The sequence below is a fragment of the Ochotona curzoniae genome, unplaced genomic scaffold (genome assembly GCF_017591425.1).
Source record: "Ochotona curzoniae isolate NIBS_2020 unplaced genomic scaffold, NIBS_Ocur_1.0 scaffold_2453, whole genome shotgun sequence".
In the NCBI taxonomy this organism is placed as follows: domain Eukaryota; kingdom Metazoa; phylum Chordata; class Mammalia; order Lagomorpha; family Ochotonidae; genus Ochotona; species Ochotona curzoniae.
In genome coordinates, this window is record NW_024467094.1 from 4,474,488 (window position 1) to 4,495,507 (window position 21,020).

Below are 21,020 nucleotides of genomic sequence, written 5' to 3' on the forward strand. Positions count from 1 at the left end.
ATACCTGGGGTCGCTGCAGGACACTGCCTGGTGGCACCCGGTTCCCTGGGGTCGGTGGGTGGTCCCCAGCAGCTCCAGCACCTGCAAATGTCACTCACCTTCAAGCCGAGGTCCAGCTCCCTGAGCGAGCGCCGCATCTCCCTGGTGAGGCCGTTCATCCGCTCGCACTCCTGGAAGGCGACCACCAGGTACGGGGAGCGCTCCTCCGCCCTGGCCATCAGCTCGGCGATGTTGAACTCATCCGTCATCCGCTCCAGGAGTTCTTCCAGGAGGGCCTTGACCTGCCCTCCCGCAGAAAGCTACGGGTTAGCGGGGAGCTGTGCTTCCCCACCAGGACCCTGTCCATCCCCCTGGAGGGGCCGCCCGCCTGTGGTTAAACAGCTGGCAGCCAGCTCAGGCAGTGGTGGGCACCAACCTGGACAGCACCTGGTAGACTACCATGCACACTCATGAATGCATGTACACATGTGTACAAACACACACCCACGCACACACACGTACACAAAGCACACATTTACACACACTCATACACACGCTGTTAGGCACACAATCCATACACCTTCATATATATATTGAGACGCATACTGACACACACGACACACAAACACACATTCATATGTACATATTCATACACTGACGCCCACGCACACACATATACGCTCACATACAAGCATATACACTCGCGTACACATATTCACATACTGACACATAGGCACACACACACAAAATACACATCACACATACATGCATGCATACACACGAGCACACAAATGACACACGCACACACACACGCTGGCGTTTCTAGGATGTGACACTGGGTTTCTAGCTCCGAGATGAGCAGGGCAGCCCCTATCCACGGCACAAGCCCCGTTTCCCACGCCTGCTTCCATTCCCCATCCAGACCATCAGCTAAGCAGACCTGGAGAGCTACAACCACTGGGATCTGTCTTCTGGAAAATTGGAATCAAAGTACAGGATTCTGAGCCATTCTGGGCCAAGTGCATGGAGGCTTGAGTTGGCCATCCTGGAGTAAATGAGTCAGCCTGGGAGGTCGGTCAGCTGAGGAAGACAGCTGCGTGTGGCCAGCACACGGGGCTGGAGGGAGGACGGAGGCTGGGCGGGAGGGCTGAGCCCTACTCTGTGCCTGCGGCGGGGCCCAAGGCCTCTGTCGCCATCCTCTGCTTTCCCTTCTACAGGGACAGGTCTCTGGTCCTCTCTTCCTCATTGTCTGTCCGTCTGCTCGGGGGTGGGGGGCAGTCACTGGCCAATCAGATGATCTTCACCAGGGGCCCAGCCCACCCCTTGTGTTTCTCTGCCAGACCCTGACGGGCCCCGGTGGTCTTCTCTCATCTTAGCCTGACGCCCTTGACACGGTGAACTATTTATTACTTGCTGGGTTCAGCTAAATCGGTGTCAGCAGGGGCCTCTGTTTTCCTCATCTACAAACACTTCCAAGAGCATCCTGGTCTGCCCATCCCCTGCACCCCAACTCCCAGATCGGCTCAAAGGGGCTGATGAACGTGGCAGCGTCTGAAAGCCTTGAAGAAGTGTGAACACCTGGTCCGGCATTGTTAAAAAACCAACCCAGACCCCTGGCGAACAGCTGATATTGGGTGGGAGTCGGGAGCACGACAAACCCCATCCCCCTGTCACGAGTGGGTCTTCTGTGCTGTCACAGCAGGAACCTGACTGGCATCTTAGCGGCGCCCCCAGAGCTGCTGCTGAGGGCAGAAGACGAATGGCAAAACGGACACCATATTTCTGTCTGTAGCGTGGAATTTGAAGAAACAGCCCTTATATCAAAAAGCTGCCATTTGAACATTACTCAGAAATGGAAAAGACAGTCTGGAGAGATTGTTCCAGAACACACTGTGTGTGGGCTCTGTGTGTGTGTGTGGGGTGGGCACAGAGCTTTTTTCCATTGCTGATATGTGGTGTGCAGGGTGTGGGGACCACAGAAAGGAAAGGCATGCTAAAGGAAGTGGGGTGGGGTCCACAGATGCATGAGGGTACCTCAACAGTCCGGGAAAATGGGATTTGAAGCCAAGCTGGAGGGCAGGTGCTTGGTCTGGGAGTTTAAGTGCTGGGCCCCCCACGCAGGTTCTCTGGAGTACACGGGTTCTGTCCCTGCCGTGGCTCCTCATTCCAGCTCCCCACCACTGCAGACCTTGGGGAGCAGCAGCTGATGACGTCACTGCCACCTGCGTCAGCCATCTGGGTGGAGTTTCCAGCTCCTTGCTTCAGCCCCTTGGTTATCCCGGGCCTTTGGGGAGTGACCCAGAAGGTGACAGCCTTTGCTCCAGCGCGTGCCTTCTCTCCCCACATCTCCCACTCGTACCTACTTACTCTAAGAAAAAAATCACCAGTCCCAGGCCCATTCTTCCTAAACTCTGGCAGGTACATTAGTCTAGCTTTGGCTGGACCAGCCAGACCCCAAGGGCTGTGCCCCGAGGGCTGCGTGGGAACGGGAGCTGGGAGGGTGAGTGTGCCAAGGCTGGAGAGGAGGGCTTTGTCACTCTGTGGTCAGACAGCGCAGCCGATGGCGGCGGGGGATCTCTGCCCACCAGTTTGGGTCCAAGCAAACCCGCACCCTTTATCCCCCACCTTGTCTTCCCTGCTGGCGGCGACTCCATGCCCCGCTCGGCGGTCCCTGGGCTGCAGCTCCAGCACCGTGCGGAAGAGCTTCTCCGAGGTCTGGGTCAGGAAGCCGATCTCCGCGTTGGGGTGGAGGCCGTAGAGGTAGGGCGATTCCGGGGGCAGCTCGGCATCGATGTACTGAAAAAACACGCAGGGCCGGCTAGCTTAGAGGGCAAGGCAGGGCACTGACCTTGGTAGCACAGACAGCTAGGCTGCAGCCTGCAGCGCCGGCGTCCAATACGGGGTGGGTTTGAGTCCTGGATGTTGCGCTTCCGATGAAGCTCGCTGCTAAGGTGCCTGGGATGGCAGCAGCACATAGACCAAGTGCCTGGGCCCGTCCCACCTAAACGTGGGAGACTCAGGAGGAGATTCAGGCTGCTGGCTTGGGCCCCGCCGTTGCCGGTCAAACCTGCGCTCATCAACCGCCCCAACCTGTTCCAGCCGCTTGTCAAAATAGCCTATGGACACTAGGGGGCACTCTTGCTCTATTTTCCAGAGTGAGGCCGTGCCGCCTGAGCCAAATAGTTAAACAAGAACTTCTTTATTTTCCTTAAAGAGATGTATTGTTTTTAATTTCCTCTGATAGGTCAGATTTTCCAGATCAAATGACTTTGAAGACTTGCACTTAGGTTTTGTTTTTTAAAAAGTTAAATTCTGCAGGTAAGCTTGCTGTGACCAGCATTTCCACTTAGTACTTAAGGCATTTTTGTTTTAATACATATTTGTTCTCTACCTTTAGATGCTCTAGCTCCCAGGACCTCATTCTGCCTGATGACTTTCAAAAAGATCTATTTATTTATTGGGAAGGCAGAGTGACACCGAGAGAGACACACAGAAGGGAAAGATGGTCTTGCACGCACTAGTTCACTTCCCAAATGCCTTCAACAGCCAGAATTGGGCCAGGATGAGATCGGGAGAGCCTGGGGTTCTGCCTGGGTCTCCCCCGGGGGTGACAGGCGTGACAGGGACCCATGTCCTCAGCCATCCGCTGCCTCCTTCTGGGGGCGTTAGTAGGGAGCTGGGTGTGAAGAAGAGGTGGGCCTTGGTCCCAGGCACTCGGACACAGGCTGTCGCTGACCCACGGGGAGGCATCACCCACGGTGCCACGCCACTCCTCCGTGGTCCTCGGACTTGTTCAGGCATGTTCTGAAGCCCAGTTGAAAAACTTTTCAAAAAGAGTCTCTTTCAGTATATGTTCCATGGCAGGTTAAATGGGCACAGAGGAGTGTGTTTCGGAGGCTGTAGTAATAGCATGGGAAATCAAATCAAGAGTAAGAATATCACCCATGAGACAGATTTTCTCAGCACCGGTGGGGGTGTTTATCTGTGTTGACAGATAACAGGGCAAAGGCAAGGTGAGTTCCCCGGGCCACCCGGGACAGACTGAACCACCACCGAGGGCAGTCTGATTTAAAATGGGCTGCGTTCTTTACTGAGCTCTTTCTCCATTACAGCTTTTGTCAACATCCCGGAGGAAAGCAAGTGCCTGCCAGGATGCTGTCTGTAGGAAGAGTGACAGAACCACGGAGAACAACCGGGTCTCCCCAGCCTCGACGTTATCCTAAGCCTGGGGGCCACAAGTCCGGTTCTTCCAGCACACAGCAGCAGGTGCAATGCCGGCATCCCGCACAGGCGGCACTCCGGGGGGGGCTGTATCTCTCGAGCTGAGCAGGGAGCCTCGCCTCACCTCATGGTAGCCACTGTAGTCCATGTTGCCGGGCAGTGGGAACCCTGGCGCCAGAGACAGCTCCCCTGCCAGCATTTCTGGCCTAATGAGCTCCTCCAGGTACGTTCTGCAGAGCCTCCTGTCCCAGTCATCTGTGATGTGGCCTCCGTACATGATCTCCCCGAACAGGTAGCGCAGGTCGTCATAGGGCACCTGCGGGCCGGGGCACAGAGGGATGCTGCGTAAGACACCTGACAGGTGGCCTCATCTGCATACGCCCCTCCCACCCCACCCAGGGCGAGCTGATGCAGGCACGTTCCAGGAGCACTCGGAAAGTCTTGAGGAATCGTACCATCGGATCAAGAGGGCCCGTATGCCACCCTCTCCTGCATGGTCAACAGTTACGACCATATCATGCTCCACATAGCAACCCCTCAGATGTACATCAAACCGACGAAAATGAAGGCCAGGGAACCTTCCTACCCCTAAGGGCAAAATCCATTCGTTATTCCTTGGGGCGGGGGGCAAGTTGGGAATGAAGGGCCGGCAGCACAGAGCTGTGACAGTAGCCGAGGGAGGTCCTCTAGGGGAGGCAATGTGGACCGTGGGCTCCCTAGCAGGCAGAAGAAGGGCTGCTCAGGATAGCTGGGTCTGATCGACCCATTTCGTCCCCGCTGGTAGGATGTGGTGGCACTGCCCATGCTGTTGTTTGACTCAGGAAGTAGAAAAGCTTGGGTGGCGTGAACAGCCCCTTTGATGAAAGCACACTGATGGCTAGTGAAGGCGTTCTTGGAGTTGAGAATATCAGAGGAGAAAAGAACCAAGGGTTCTTCTCTTCTAACTTTGGCAAAGACCGCGCCTGTGTATGGGGAGCCAGCCACATTGCGCAGGAGGAGGGCTGCATCCTCGGATAACGGACTTGGAAAGGTCACGTCCCATGAGTGTGGGGGTGTCCTCTCCCTGCCGTGCTGCAGCCTACCTGCCTTGCTGGAAGCCGGTGGCACGGGGGTGGTGTTCTTTGTGGGCACTGGGACACCCTCAAAACCAGGGCCTAAGCCATTGGTTTCCTGAGCTTGTGGCCTCATGGTGGCGCTGTTTGCAGCCCCCCGGGCTGGTCCTGGGTTGGTGATGCCAACTCCTGTTTGTGTGAGGTAAATACTCCCGCCAGCGCACGCCCCCTCCGTGGATGTGGGCACAGAGGTGTCCCTTCCCAGCCTCCAGTCCCGCATCCATACTTGCTGCCCCCTGAATGCCCATTTCTTTTACCTTGGCGTTGGCCTCCAGGAAGTTGTAGAGCACGTTCACGGAGATAGTGAGGTCCCCGGTGTTAAAGGGGTACGACCGGTTCCACCCCTGGGGCCCAAACTTGCGTCTCTCCGCCACCACCGCGTGGAAGTAGCAGAGGGCAAAGAGAATGCTCTTGAACTCGGTCTCGCGGGAGCACAGCTCCAGGGTGTCCTGGAAGGAGAGCATAGCTGGGGAGCTTCCCTCACCCAGGGAAGGAGGAGAGGGGCTGACGGAACACAAGGTCAAGGGCCACGGGCTGGTCCTGTCTGTCCTATCCATGTCGCTGTGCCCAGCGTGTGGGTGGGGACACCCACAGATCACGTGGAAGGTCTTCTCTCATACCCTGCACATTTTGTACATCACGGAACTTTAGCTAGTATCATTCCTGCCCATGGGACCGAGGACTCGTTGACGTGGATGCTGGGGGTGTATGTATGTGGTGGCGGAGGAGGAGGGCAGTGCTGAGACGAGGGAGAGGGTGGGAACCAGAGCCCGAGAGAGCAGGCAATGTTGTCCCCCTTAGGTTGCTTGCTGCTCCCCCAATCCTGAACAGGAGGCGACCAGAGAGAGAGAGAAGACACAGAGAAAGGACTTCAGCAGGGTTGCAGGGAAGGTGTGCCCTGGTCACAGGACATGAGGGTCTTGAAAGAACGGAGAAGCAGGAGATGGTTCCAAGAAGGCAGTGGCGCTGGCCTTGGCTGAGCTGAAGGGGGAGGGTGGTGGTGGAGAGGCGGAAGGTCCAGCAGGGAGGGAGGCTCAAGGTGTTTGCCACTGTCCTCTTGACTCTGCCCAAGACCCTCGAGGCAGGACAACTGCGAACGGCCTGCCTCTGGAACCTTCGATAGACTCAGGTGCCCACATCCTAACACCTGCTTTCTCCCAACTTTTGATGGAAAGAATTGTTATCCATTCCATCTGGTATCCAATGTACCGTGTTCACCTGTTTCAGGTTGTGCACCCCATGCTTCACTGTAAGAGCTTGGGCCCAGCTCTAGCTTCCCACGGAGAAGGTTGCTGATTAAATACTTAAAGAAATGTATGCTTTGGGCCCAATGAAATAGTCTAGCAGTCTTTAGAGTTCTCACCTAGCATGCACCGGATCCCATATGGGTGCTGGTTCATGTCCTGGCTGCCCCACTTTCCTTTCCAGCTCCCTGCTTGTGGCCTGGGAAAGCAGTCGAGGACAGCCCAAAGCCTTGGGACCCTGCACCCGTGTGGGAGACTCAGAAGAAGCTCCTTGCTCCTGGCATTGGATGGGCTCAGCTCTGGCAGATGCAGCTGCTTGGAGAGTGAATCAACGGATGGAGGAACTTCCTCTGTCTCTCCTCCTCTCTGTATATCTGACTTTCCAATAAAAATAAAATAAATCCTAAAAAAAGAAATGTACGTTTCCACATGACAGGGAGAACTTGCAGCGTTTGAGTCTGGCTTCTTTCACTCAACGTGATGTTGTCTCTAATATGTGGGAGTTAAAAAACTAAAATTTAAAAAAGAGAGAGAAATGCCTATGTGGATCAGTTTTGTTGCACTTTCAGCATTTGTCAAACTTTGCTTTAAATTCTCTGTCAAGCAAATTGTTAACAATTACAGCCTACCGTAATTATAATGAGCGTGCAGGTTATTTTCAAATTTATGATCTATGAGGGAAGTTGAGCATATTTAGATTTCTAGTCCTGGCCTATTTCCCTGCTCAGCTATGCTTATTTGTTGACTTTTATTTTAGCTTTTTCTTTGTTGAATTGTATTTAGTTCTTTGATTATTACGTAGATGAAACATGTTATCTCAAAAAACAAATTAATCAATCGATGTTAAGAAAATATGCATGTTTCTATGAAGTGGAGATTTTTAGAAAAGCCAGAAAATCTGGGAGTGTAGAGACCTCCCGGTCCGGAGGATCTAGGAGTTTAGTCGAAGCTGTGTTTTGGAAGAAAGCGAACAAAGAGGATGCATCTGTGTTGGAGTGTGCCCCAGCGTCCACCCCTTGTGGCCGTGCTGGGGTTATCGCTCCGCTGGGAGAGAAGCTCTGGGTCTCCCGGCGGTCTCTCTTGATCTTAAGATGTGTGAGCTTTACAGGTGTGTTGGGAAGCGGATTCAGAAGGCAGTTTTGAACTCCCTGGGTCTTGGCATTAAGAGCCCCTCTATGGAGTATACCTGTAGTGTACTCAAACTTGGCCATGGAGAATGACCTGGACAGCCTGTTAAAACGCAGATTCCCGGGTTCCATCCTGCATTCTTTCTTACTAGGTCTAGGGTTGGGCCCTGTCTCAATCGTTTCTGTGAGATGCCCAGCCTGCTGGCCTGGGGGGGGTGGCGTCCAGACTGGCGTTAAGAGACAATGTCCCAATCATCCTTACCAACCCACTCTCAGGTGACTTGAACCCCTGATACTCAGTGGTAAGTGATGGCATCGGAAGGACAGCATTTCCTTGGTCCCCGGCCTAAAAATGGGATGCTGAGCTCCTACATGCGTGACCCGCCACATCCTTCCCAGAAGCGTTACAGCAACCCGGCATGTTCCACCCCGGAGTCTCCGTGCACAGGAGACTCACAGGAAGCAGCCCCGCACCTTTTGCCGAGTGAAGGCTTGGCCAGGTGCAATGTGGGAGCTGCGTGGCTCAGTCTGGAAACTGCTGGGGGTCATTTGCACAGGGAGTACACCGGACACAGGCTAACGTTGCTGAGCAGGGCTTGGCTGGCACCTGTCTTCCTTCATGCTCCCACCCCATGTTTGAATGGACTCTCTGTGAAGTGGGGATGTGAGGGTGACCCTTCCCCTCTCCCCCAGGCCAGTACCTGGCTGAAGTTGTCCAGGGCCTTGTGCAGGTTGGCGTGCATGCCAGTGGGGGGCTCGTTGGTGATCTTAATGGAGTTTTCCAGGATGCCCTGGGGGATGATGTGGCCCTCGGGAGAGGGTGCAGGCTCAGCACTCATGAAGACCCGGAACTCTGGGTGGCTGGCCTCACTGTGCTCCTCCAGCTTCTTCTCCAGGGTGCTCAGCCACTTGGCCACCAGGTGGATATTCTGATGGGAAGGAAGAAACCCCACCCCACCCCCACGCAGGCAGCTGTCAGCAGGAAGCCTCAGCATGGAATGACCTTCAAATTACGATCAAATAGGCACAATCTGAAACTTATCTCAACCAAATATATGCACGCTATACATTATCTATGTTTCAAAATTACATACATAACTATGCTTTTAATTTGAGGAGCAAAGATATAGACATCTATCTATGGATTCATTTTTCCACATGCCAGCGATGGCCAAGACTGGCTCAGGACCAAAGACCAAAGTTGGGAGCTGGGAGCGCCATCCAGCCTTTCCATTTGATTGGCAGGTACCCAACTACTTATACCATGCTCGCTGCCTCCCAAGGTGCGTGTGGGAAGGAAGGTGGAGTCAGGACCCAAGCCCTGCGGTCAAACCTGGGTACTTCAGTATGGAAGGTTACCTTAATCGCGAGGCCAAAAACTGCCTTCCCCTTATTATTTTAAAATGTAGGATATATATGTTTAAGTCTTCGATGGCGTTGCATGCGCTTAGAGCGTTTAAAACCTCATGCTGTTTAATGGTGTGAAACATTTTCAAATCGCAGCACAGGAAGAGTCCTGGGATGCCTAGGAACGTGGGCCCTCCTCATAGCTACGATTTGACCCTTGTCTCTGGTCCCTGAAGTCTTAACAGTGTCAAGTTCTCTGCCAGCACGGAGCATCCCAGTCACAGGCTCCCACCCTGAAAGCGGGTCTGGGCTGGGTTTGCATTTCTAACCAGTTGCCAGCAGAGGACGCTGCTGGTCCAGGGACTGCACTTGAAGAGCCTCACGCAGACCCGCATCGCAGGTCCAGTCGCCCACCCCGCTCCTCGGTCCCCGATATCTGGATGACTTAGAAGCCTTGAAAGTCAGAAGGGAGGGTGGGTATAGACCAGCCTTGCTGGTCTGAGCAGAGAGCCCGAGAGACAGGCAGCATCCTTGCGCTCTGCCCAAGGCTTCCAGCATCAGCACATTTTCTGCCATCCAGGAATTCACACCCGGTTTAACATTTGAAAGGCACTGATTTAAATCTTTCCTCCTCTCCAAGCCATTCTAATTGTTGCCAAACTTGTCTTCCTAAAACACCCCCAATCATTGCTGCTCCGAGAGCCACACAGCCTCCCGTCCGTGTGCTCCTCCGAGTGGTTTTTGAGCTTGTCTCCTGTCTGCAATTGGAATCTTGCTTGTTGGTGCATCTATCTGTTGGAAGCCTGCCTGTTTGCTCAGCTCGACTTTGCACAGCGCCCCCTGCAGGGAGGACACTCACTCGCCCTCATTGCAATGTATTCCATCCTGATGGACAGCTCCTTGGCAAATATTTGAGGTAGCGGGACTTGCAGAGCCTTAAATATACACATCCACACTGAGCACAGCACTCCAATCCACAGTCATTTGGTCTCAGTGCTATTTTCCTCAAGAAGAGCCATCACGATAATGTTTGCCATACTGATGTATGTCACAGAATTGCTGCAAAGAGCCAAAGGCACTGTGTGTGAAAGGGCTTTGGTGTGCTAAGGTCGGTAGCGGGGGCGGAAATGAACATTTCTTAAAGTATTTGTGTGTCATCGGCCCAGGAGAAGAGAGCTGAGCGGGCTGCCTGGAAGCTCCGGGGACCTTGTGAGCTGGTGGCTCCAGTGGTCCGTCCCTTCAGGAACTGTCCTGCCTAGTACCAGCTGCTGGCACTAGGCAGGACACGGCTAGGAGAAGACCTCTCTTACAAGGGGATAGGATACTGGGATGGAGATCTCTGAGGCTGACCTTCTGGGTTTGGGGGTCTGGCAATGCTAGGGCCCCAGGGCCAGGGCCTCGGAAACTCACCCCTCAGGGGCTCCCACAGAAAAGGTGATGGGAGAGCGCCTAAGTGCTGGTCCAGTGCCCAGGAACTAAGAAGCCAGCTTTTGCAAGATCTTAAGGAGCATTTCCCAGTAGGGTGCTGCAGGGTGTTAACCGATGATGCCAGACTCATGTGAGAGACACTGGGTTGAAGGAGATTTCTGTATCATAGGATTGCAGGAGCCATCAACCCATGGATAGTATTTAAAACCTTCTCCGAAGGAGAGAGTGCATGCAATACTTTCCAAATTTGGGAGAGGACTTGTTAGCTTTTCTATTTTTCCCCCCTCACAGATTCTCTCAGGTTCTGAGCAACACTGTCCAAGGGAACTCCATGGCAGTTTTAGTTTGGTACTTCAAGGGGATGCTTAGAATCTGGGTAGCTACACGTTCCAGGAGGAACAGCACAAACCAGCAGGGATCCTCCACTTGCGTCAACATTTCACAGTGGGGACAGGTAATGTCTATTCAACACTCAAACACCTCGTCCCTGGGCAAAACAGCTTCCCTGGAGATGTCCAGGCACCCGAGATCAGAGGGAGAGTTTTGAGCTCAGGCTTTGAGAGTTCTCAGAAACTACAGGAGCCCAGGATATAGGGGTCCTGGGTTCCAGCAGGTGCAGGGGGAGCTGGTGGCCCAAAGGGACTACCAGGAGGCAGGGCTGTGCTCTCAGAAACAGGTTGTCACAGCCAAGCTGAGCATCTGGGTCCCTGAAGCACTAGTGCCCGTTAGAGAGCTGAGCCAGACAGCTGAGGGAAGTCCCCCCTGTGCTGAGCCACGTGGGAGGAAATAGGGACCCTGGCTGTCACTGACTCTTCCTTCTGAGATTCATGCAATTTCTGTAAAAGGAACAGCAAAGAGCAGCACATCTGTCCGTTGGCAGGTTCTGAGCCAATGACAGGATTGGTCAAGGATGTATCCAGTCTCAAGATGGGGGACAGTTGGGAAGGAGGCAGAGGTAAGGGCCAGCAGGGCCTCGCTTTGTAAACTTGCATCGTTTTCCCCCTTAATTTCTTCTTAGATTCAACAGGACATGAACACAGTGTCTGTGTTCAAAGCAGTGGACTGGGTGAGAGAGGCAAATCAGAAACATCTCTTTTCCCAAGATTTAGTGACAAGCCAGTCAGATAATCAATCATGCCTGCATCGCAACGGGTCTTCCAACAGAGAAGAGTATTACAGGAGAAAAGGGGAGAAAGGCATGAGTCCTGTCACAGTCCCGGCATCCAGGTGAGTGCGTACGAGAGGGTGGAGAGAACAGAGCAGGACAGGAGATGGGCAGTTTTTGGTCCTTGGTAACTACTTCTTTACAGTAGCTTTTGCAGAGTCCCAACACGTGAACTCTCCATGTCAATACTAAGATTGTTCCCACGTGCTTACCACACCTGTAACTAAAAGCATACAGCCGTAACACAGCGGACAGGCCCAGCAGACGAAGGTTCCATGGAAGCATGGAAGAAACCAGCGGCAGAAAGAACTCAGCTGGCATGACCTTCACTGGAACTTCCTCACAACACGCACCTACATGGGGTCTACTTCCTTTGGAAAACAAAGGTATTGGAGAAGCCCAGAGACCACAGAGGGAAGCCCAAAGAGGTGTGGGGTCCAAAAGGATCCAACTCGGATCCAGAGTTGGGTGTACCTGCAAAATAACCCAGTGCCCCTTCTTGGCTGCCAGGTCCAGCGCAGCCTCAGCTACCACTTCCTGTCCTTGGCCCAGAGACACGTTGTGCAAGTTCCGGTTGTTGAAGGTATATCCCAGTTTCCTTCCTAAAAGGAGTAGGAAAAGTCATGGTCATTTGCTGCACATTGTGTTCCAGACTGCTCATCACCAAATACATCCCTCCAGGCCAGCTCCCCAAGCACAGGTGTTGCCAAAGCCACGCCTCAAGTCCGAGATACTGACCATCTCCTACACAGAGGGCTGCCTTGTCCAGCTTTTTCATCAACAGACAGTTGCCCATTCCAACACTGTTTACTCCCATCCCGCTGCCTGCTTCCTTTCTTCCCAAGCATGATTTGAAAGGCTGATGTGCTTCCGAATGGCTCCCCTTTGGAGAGCAGGCATTGGTCTGCTGTCTTCCAAAGCACTGACTTGGAAAAGTATGGCTAAAAAGCAAGCATGAGGGTGCGGTCTGTTCTCTCTCTTTCTCTCCAGATCCTCTCTTCTCTGTAATGTGACTAGGCCACTGGGCCACGTGGTCAGGAGGATCGGGATTCAGCGATCGGGATTCTACGAGGTCTAGTGTGTTGAGTATTTTCATCTCCTCATTTTGCAAGAATGAGAATGAAGAGAGCAGTAGGCAAGGCAAGAAGGGTGCGTGTGTGTGTGTGTGTGTGAATTTTTTGCTGTGTGTATGTTCATAAGGTCTGCTAACACTGGAAATGGAGGAAGGGGATGGCCCCATGGACAAGTGTCTCAGCCATGCCATTGAAGCAAGGTCCGTGCCAAAGAGCTGCTCTTCAAGCTCAAGGAAAACAATAGGGAGAAATTACATAGCGGACCAATTTCGCTCAGGCATTAGCTATTAGCCCAATTCAATAACGCTTAGAGAAATTATGTAATATTCTGTAGACGAAAGAATCATAAAAATACCATAAAGATGTCATCGGGCAATTTTTCTAGGAATGCAAGGAGAAATTGAAAAAACAGAAAATGATTAAAAATCTGTACTTGGAAGACAGTCATTTGAAGAGGAACTAAAGTTGATGTAATTGTATACTTTCGCAAGAATTTCTCTTGAAAAACATTGCTAACATTGGGTATTTTTTTAAATGTCAAAAGGTATGGAGTCTCCTTCAAATGTGTAGAATAAAGCAAGACGATGATTTTCATAGTGAGACATGGTTATTACAGATTCAGCTGAGATGAACCTCAGAAACACCTTTATTAAACTCTATAAATCCTGCCTGGCAATAAATTTGATGTCAGCTTTAGAACTGGGAGATAAACAACTTATTCCAGAGAAAATACCGGGATAAAATGTGCTGGCCTTATTAGATAGCTTCTGTGACACTCGGGCTCACAAAAGAGCCTATTTATTTTCTTTATTAGGAAGAGAAGGGAATGGGGGAAGAGGTGCTTAACAGAGATTAGCTTGAAAACCACAGACTGGAGGGTTCAGAGACGGCCTGCAAATCCTAGCCCTGCAACGGCCAGCTGAGATGAGTCTGTGTTAATCTAGGCTAGAGGCATGCGGACAAAGCTGAGAAGAAATGCACTGGGGGCCACGCTGAGCACGGGAACACTCTCCAGGATTCTCACACGGTGGAGAGGCCCACAGTAGCTATGGGCCTCAGAGGGCCATCAGACCGGCCTTGCACAGCCTCTCATCACCCTCAGATGGGAGTCCCAGAGGAACCTGCATCTTCAGATGGTTGTGTGCTACTACTGCTTCCAGGCCTGCGCCTGTACCCTCTGAGGTCCATCTCGCTCTTTCCACTCACAGCTCTCTGTAGGGTGCCAGCTCCTGGAATCAGGCTCTGATGTCAGTCTCACGTAACACTTGGCCAGGGTGCTTCCTCTCTTGGAGGATGCTGTGACCCCTGGCCCTGTCCACCTGTTCACCACTTTATAAAGACCCTTTGTCTTCCAAAGGGTATGCCAGCTAGAAATCTTATTCACCAGCTCTCATGGTCCCTGCCTTCCACCAACTTCCTTGTGGGATTTTTCTTACGGATTTGGGAACCTGATTGCCAGTTCGTCCTTGTCTTGATAAACCTTCGTGATTCCCTGGATGACTCAACCAACATCCAGCTACATGCTTCTTCGTTGTCTTCAAAGGACTTAGCTCCCTTCCTTTCCGGCTCCTCATTCCCAACAGCTGTATGTATACACACATAGATATATATGGACCAACAGAGAGGCTTAAGAAAAGCTGCAAGGCCCCATACGGTGGCTTAACAAGCTAATCATGTGGGTGTGATGCTGGCGTCCTATCGGGACACAAGTCTTAGGCCTCACTGCTCTACTTTTGATCCAGCTTCCTACTGATGGTCTGGGACAGCACCAGAGGATGGCCAGTGCAGCTCTGGCTGTAGCTACCATTTGGGGAATGAACCAGTGGATAGAAGATCTCTCTGTGCATCTCTTTCTACAACTTTGGTGTTCAAATAAAATAAATAAGTCTTTTTTTTTTGTTAACTTGGATCTGGTGCGGCGGCCTAGTGGCTAAAGTCCTCGCCTTGAATGTGCCGGGATCCCATACAGGCGCCGGTTCTAATCCTGGCAGCCCAGCTTCCCATCCAGCTCCCTGCTTGTGGCCTGGGAAGGCAGTCAAGGACGGTCCAAAGCCTTGGGGCCCTGTACCTGTGTGGGAGACCTGGAGGAAGTTCCTGGCTCCTGGCTTCAGATTGGCTCAGCACTGGCCGATGCTGTCACTTGGGGAGTGAATCGTTAGACGAAAGATCTTCCTCTCTGTCTCTCCTCCTCTCTGTATATCTGACTTTCCAATAAAAATAAACAAATCTTAAAAAAAATCTTAACTAATAACTGTTACAAATGAAAGGAAGACAGACACGTAGGCATTAAGTTCACACATCAAATAGCCAAAGATGGGGCAAGAAACTGAGCCTTTTTTGAGATTCTAAATGGAATCTCAATTGTCTGGTACAAGACTCTGCATAAGCAAAGAGACAGTCAATTTACTTAATAAACTGAGGTGAAATAGGGGGAAAGCATTTGGGTCAATCATGTGGATCCTAAGCTTGGAAATAGTAGCCCATCAGACAAGCTGATTGGATTCAAGGTGCGGGAAGCAAAGATATTACCAGAAGATATGTTCTAAGTGGGTAAATTAGAAAATAAATCAAGCCATCAAGGAGGCAGGGACGAACACAGTGAGAGAGCGAGGCCCAGGTGCCCAAGTCATCTCCAGCTGATGAACGCAACATTGCCTCTGGTGAGGAAATATGCATTATGATTAGGCCAAGGGCAAGGCTGAGATAATGCATTCCGAGCTGAATAACCAAGACAGCCCAAGGAGGGGTCAGTGTGCCTGAAGTGACAGAAAACTCCAAGCTACATGATGGAATAGTTAGAGGTCAATTGGCTCAGAACAATAGGAAATTGCTCAGAAACAGGATATGCGAAAGCTTCCAAAAGAGAAAACCCTGAATAAAAATAAGGCAACTCAGTTGATCAGAAAAGAACAAAGCCTCCAGGATATGGGAAGGACACAGGACTCTCCAGAAGTGTGAAAATCAGGAATAACTTGGCTGTGAAGCCAGTTCTTGTGATGTTCATTCATTCATTTGTTCACTCATTCAGCAAAAACTTAATGAGCATCTTCGCTGCACTTGTAACACTGTTGGCACAGAAAATAAAATGATGAGTAGGGTGACATGGTCCCTGCTCTCAAGTTAGTGACAAACAGTCCAACAAACATTGGGATAATTTTGTCTAGTGATTAAAATTAGGATTGGGGGCCCGGCGCAGTGGCGCAAGTGGTTAAGGTCCTCGCCTTGCACGCCCGGGATCCCATATGGGCGCCGGTTCTAATCCCGGCAGCCCTGCTTCCCTTTCCAGCTCCCTGCCTGTGGCCCGGGAAAGCAGTCGAGGACGGCCCAAAGCTTTGGGACCCTGCACCCGCGTGGGTGGGAGACCCGGAAGAGGCTCCTGGCTTTGGATCGGCATAGCATCGGCCGTTGCGCTCACTTGGGGAGTGAATCATCGGACGGAAGATCTTCCTCTCTGTCTCTCCTCTCTGTATATCTGCCTTTCCAATAAAAAAATAATAAAAATAAATCTTTAAAATTAGGATTGGGTTAGCGGATCTGAAGCACGTATGGGTGAATTATACTAGAGCAACAGACCCGGTGAGATGGATACTTTCTAAAATAGTTCACACAAAAGGATGTGTCTGCGAACCTTCCCTGGGTTAAGAAGACCCACAGTATGCTTTAGGACCCTCCGAGGGCTGTGTGGTTGGAGAGACGTGAGCATGGGCTAAGATTCAAAGCTGGACAGAAAGACCAGGCCATACATGGTGGTCTAGGCCATACAAGGATGCTGGATTTAACCTTGAGCATGATAGGAGGCTCCCAAATCATCTCAAGCAGGAAAAGGAATCACTTAGATCTGAGCTTGAAGAGGACTCCGACCAGGGACTGCGACGGAGAAAAGCAGAGGCGAGTTAGCAGGCTGTTATGACAGTCCAGATGATCATGATGATCCAGACTAGGTCCAATAACAGTTAAAAGGCAACTTAAAAGGCAATTCAATGAACTTGATGCATACTTAGGAACTAGAATAAATAGGAATATCTGTATCTGTATCTTTATTATCTGTGTATGTTAGGTGTTGGAGGTACCTCATATGGTTGATTCTCACGTGTCTGCCATGAACAACTTGGTAAGTAGTGCTGGTTTCTAACATAGACAGCACCGTGAAATTTCTAGAGCCAAAGGAGCTGTGATTCTTCCACTTGAAGGGGTATGCTGGAGCTGAGCAGGTGACTGAGAAAAGAAACCACGTGGAAACAGAGTTTGTGGAATTTCAGAGTTACCCTAAGATTTCCAGAGGACAAATCAGATCACCAACCAAGAAACAAAGGGAGGAAATAATTCTATGGGTGTATGATTACTCGTGAACAAAATGGATATGCAGAAGACAGTAAGACTTCATGTCCAAACCTAAAAATTATTTTGAACCAAACAAAACCATCAAGGGGCCGGTGTGATGGCATGGCAAACTAATCTTCCACTTGTGAGCTCCAGCATCCTTTACGGGTACAAGTTTGTGTCCTAGCTGCTCCACTTCCAATCCAACTTCCTGTTCGTGGCCTGGGAAAGCAGTGAAGGATGGCCTAAGCCTTGGGACCATGCACCCATGTGGGAGACCTGGAAGAAGCTTCTGGCTCCTGGCTTTAGATGAGCTCAGCTCCAGCCATTGTGGCCATTGAGGGAGTGAACCATTGGATGGAAGATCTTTCTCTCTGTCTCTCCTTATTTCTGTAAATATGCCTTTCCAACAAAAATCAATAAATCTAGAAAACAACTATCAAATAAGCATCACACAAAATTGAAACATTTTTAGAAATACAAAGGTTTAGAAATTTTATTTCTCATGATTCCTTTCTGAGGATTTTTATGCCTGCAAAATAGGCAATGAAAAATCATAAAATGAAAGATACATGATTTACAGGCAACTGGGCTAAACCAGAATATCAAGACAATAAGTCTCAGGATGATAGCTTCTTAGGATTACAAAAAATAGTTTATCTGTGTTAAGACAGAATGCCCACGGGCTCTAAGACATGTAACTTCAAGAATAAACCAGATTCTTTTTCTATACACAGAATGAGTAAGAAGATAATGGTAAATGGGACATTTATTTCCCTTCCCAAGAAAAATAGAAATAATTGGCAACCGCAGAAAGAACTAAAATTTAGCGAGGAAAATCGTAACCTACATAGGAAGCGAATGGGAATCTGACTCGATGTTGAACTTGTTCCCTGTGCTGAGGCCAGTTGTAGCCTTCTCTGAGAGAATCCTGGAGATGACTGAAGACATTGGATCAAAAAGAAGATGACCTGATCCTAGACACGAGTGGCCTCCAAAGGCGATCATATGATTTTATTTAGTAGGATATAACAGAGAGCTTAGTGTACGCTGGTTTTCAAATTTAAAAATTAGTCTTAGAATAGGCAGGCATAAAATTAGTGCTGGTCCTAACAACACTGAGTATGCATTTATTCTTGCCTATGTAAACATGAAAGCTGAGCTGACACAAGTGGGAAAATGGAAGCCTTAGTTCACACAGAAATCAACAGAACTTATCTGATCATCATGGACCAAAAAATGAAATATTCGTAACAGTTACAACTTATCTCATAGAGGAACTACTCATCGCTATATGTCTGTACGTATATTGGTGCTATTTGCCAGGAAACTAAACACCACAAACAAATGGACAAAGTTCTAGAAAGAAATTCCTGAAACTGACTCAAAAAGAAATAGAAAACCTGAATCGACATAAAGCTAACCGGGAGATTGGATGAGTGATGAAAAGACTTCTTAGCTAGGGAAAGAGCCCTAGAAGGCTTCATCACTGAATCCCACCACGCTCTGGAGAAACCATGCTGACTGTGCACGAATCTTCCAAAACATTTCCTAACTTCCTACTTCCTAACATTTCCCAATTTGTTCTGATGCATAGATTATTATCATCATTGTAATAGCAAAACCAGACAAAGCCGTAACAGGGACAACAAAGCAGGTCAATATTTTTTTGCAAATATAAACACAAATACCCTTCACAAAATATTAGCACATTTCACCTGGTAGCAGCTGAGAAGGGTTTATGCACAGAACTCGCTGGGATTTCAGGAATATAAAGTTGATTTAGTTTCCAAAGGTAAATTGATGTAGTACGATGTATCAATAGAAAGAAATTAACAAAAATGTTCACCTCAGTGACAAATTTTACCTTTTCAAAACAAAAGTAGACCTCCACGAACTAGGAATAAGCGTTTCCTTAATATGATACAAGATACAAAAAGCTTACAGCTAATACCATGCTTTTGCATGAAGTCTGAATCGTCCCCTCCTAGATAAGGAATGATATAAAGATATCCAGACCTGCCACTTCCATCTAATATTGAACTGGACATTTCAGTCAGGGCAATTAAGCAGGAAAGTGAAATAAAAAGGAAACCAGATTGAAAATAAGTAAAAACTGATTTTATCTGTGGATGACATAGCCTTATATCTAGAAAACAGTATGAGGTTCATTAAGATGATTACTGGAACTGACGAACAAGTTCAAAATTTTTTTTAGGATAGACGTTCAACATACAAAAATTCACTAGTCATGAAATGGGAATGAAGGAAACAACTCCATTTGCAACAGGATCAAAAAGAAAGCGAGAAGAAACAAATCAACAAAGGAAGTTCAAGACTTGTATATTACAAGTTAAGAAAAATGAAGAACTATACTATAGTAATGACATAGGGGAACTCAGTGAGGGGGGAGGGAATTATGGGCAATCCTGGGGTCAATGGAACTGTATCATAAAATGATAGTAATGAAAACAAGTAAAATTAAAAAAAGATAAAACATCCAGGAAAAAAAAAAAGAAGCCTCAAAAGATACACAAAAGCTAAAAAAAACCCAAAAACCTGTGAAATAAAATGTTCAAAGAGTAAATAAGTATTTAAAATCACTAAATTCAAAAGCAGCAATAGAATGGTATCGGCAGGAAATACAGAATTTTCAGGCTAAATTCATCTGGTGTGTCTTTGGGTGTCCCTGAGCAGGAAGCTAGAGCAGAGACAAGACTTGAACCCAGGCCCTCCAAGATGACATCAGCATGTCCCCAGTGCAGTCTTAACCACTGAGCCCTGAGCCAGCCTCTTGTCCATTTTCTCTAGACAAATTACTTTCTTTCACCTCCCCAAAGACACGCAAGGCATATGCTGCGTTTTTCTTTTTCATTGCATAGAGAATAATAGCCTGAAGGCGCATGGAATTGTAGTCCACTGTCTTCCTTCTCTATCGGCAAAGAACTCCTTTTATAAAAATCTGCTGAACTTTCATATTTGCAGTTTTGTGTAGTCACGTCATTTCTTCATTCTTTCGCCAAACATGTCTGTTTCCTGGGTGCTTTCACGGGGCAGGTGCCATGCTAGGAGCTTGAAGTACAGTGGTGGAAAGGGATTTCCAAGGAGCCATCACTCTTACGAAGACACAGGAGGGACTCAACAGTAGCAGGGTGTTTCAGCAGGATTGCTCTGTGGCTGTGGGGAGGGGAAGGGCTGGCCCGGGGTGGGAGAGGCCGAGGACTCAGCACGGAACCGCTCCTGGAGATCTGCGTTTGCTTTAGCCATGACCCTGACATGTGGACGGCTTGTCAAGGCTGAGTACTGTGTGAGGAAAACTTGCATCTGGGAGAGAAAAATCAAGGGACTCAAAGGACGCAAGAGCATGTGACAAGAGGAGGCTTCGCTCACCTTGGTTTTCCACGTCCTTCAGCGGGTCCACCCCTGGCGACAGGATAAAAAGCATGGGAGTGGCGGGTCCCGACTCTTCAAACGAGGTTGTAAAATCGAGTGCCCTTCCCACCACGTATTTGCTCCCTAGCTTCTCCTCAACAAAATCTCTGCCAGAGAAGGTAAAATAAATAAATAAATAAATAAAATAACAATAATAAAAAAAAGCACACTTATCGTGTCATCCATCACAAAAACAGTACCAGAGGAAGAGAGGCCTGTGGAAATGAAATGGCAGATTCCAGGTCGCCGGTTAGACAGTTACCATGGACTGGCTCCAAGTTCACTACATTACAAATCAGCAATTAACAACCTCATCAAGGAGGGTCCCCTAGACTAGGGCTCCCTCGGACACCTGCCCGCCCCAGCCATTGCGGGCTCTGATGCCTCTCCTACGCATGAGGAGACTGTTGGGACTGACCCTTCTGAATGCTTGTGGAGACCTAAGTCTTCTCTTTGCTATTTTCCTGCTGTCTCCCATCCCTGCCCAAGATTTACGGCCCCACAGGACTCTGCTCTCTGCCCGCATCATTCTCCTTCTGCTGGTGTTCCTTCCAAAGGGGTCCGTTTCATTC

At 49.6% G+C, this 21,020-nt stretch overlaps 1 protein-coding gene across 1 annotated transcript in view; it reads right to left on the bottom strand.

Moving 5' to 3' along the window:
- Positions 1 to 21,020, bottom strand: part of DNAH9 (dynein axonemal heavy chain 9) — a 283,503-nt gene that overhangs the window by 7,120 nt on the left and 255,363 nt on the right. The window contains exons 61-67 of the mRNA XM_041000388.1: positions 20,407 to 20,555; positions 12,098 to 12,225; positions 8,385 to 8,612; positions 5,570 to 5,761; positions 4,325 to 4,516; positions 2,605 to 2,775; positions 99 to 281 (exon numbers count right to left, since the gene is read on the bottom strand). Coding sequence (XP_040856322.1) covers positions 99 to 281; positions 2,605 to 2,775; positions 4,325 to 4,516; positions 5,570 to 5,761; positions 8,385 to 8,612; positions 12,098 to 12,225; positions 20,407 to 20,555 — 1,243 coding nt within the window. The remainder of the gene's footprint in view (positions 1 to 98; positions 282 to 2,604; positions 2,776 to 4,324; positions 4,517 to 5,569; positions 5,762 to 8,384; positions 8,613 to 12,097; positions 12,226 to 20,406; positions 20,556 to 21,020) is intronic.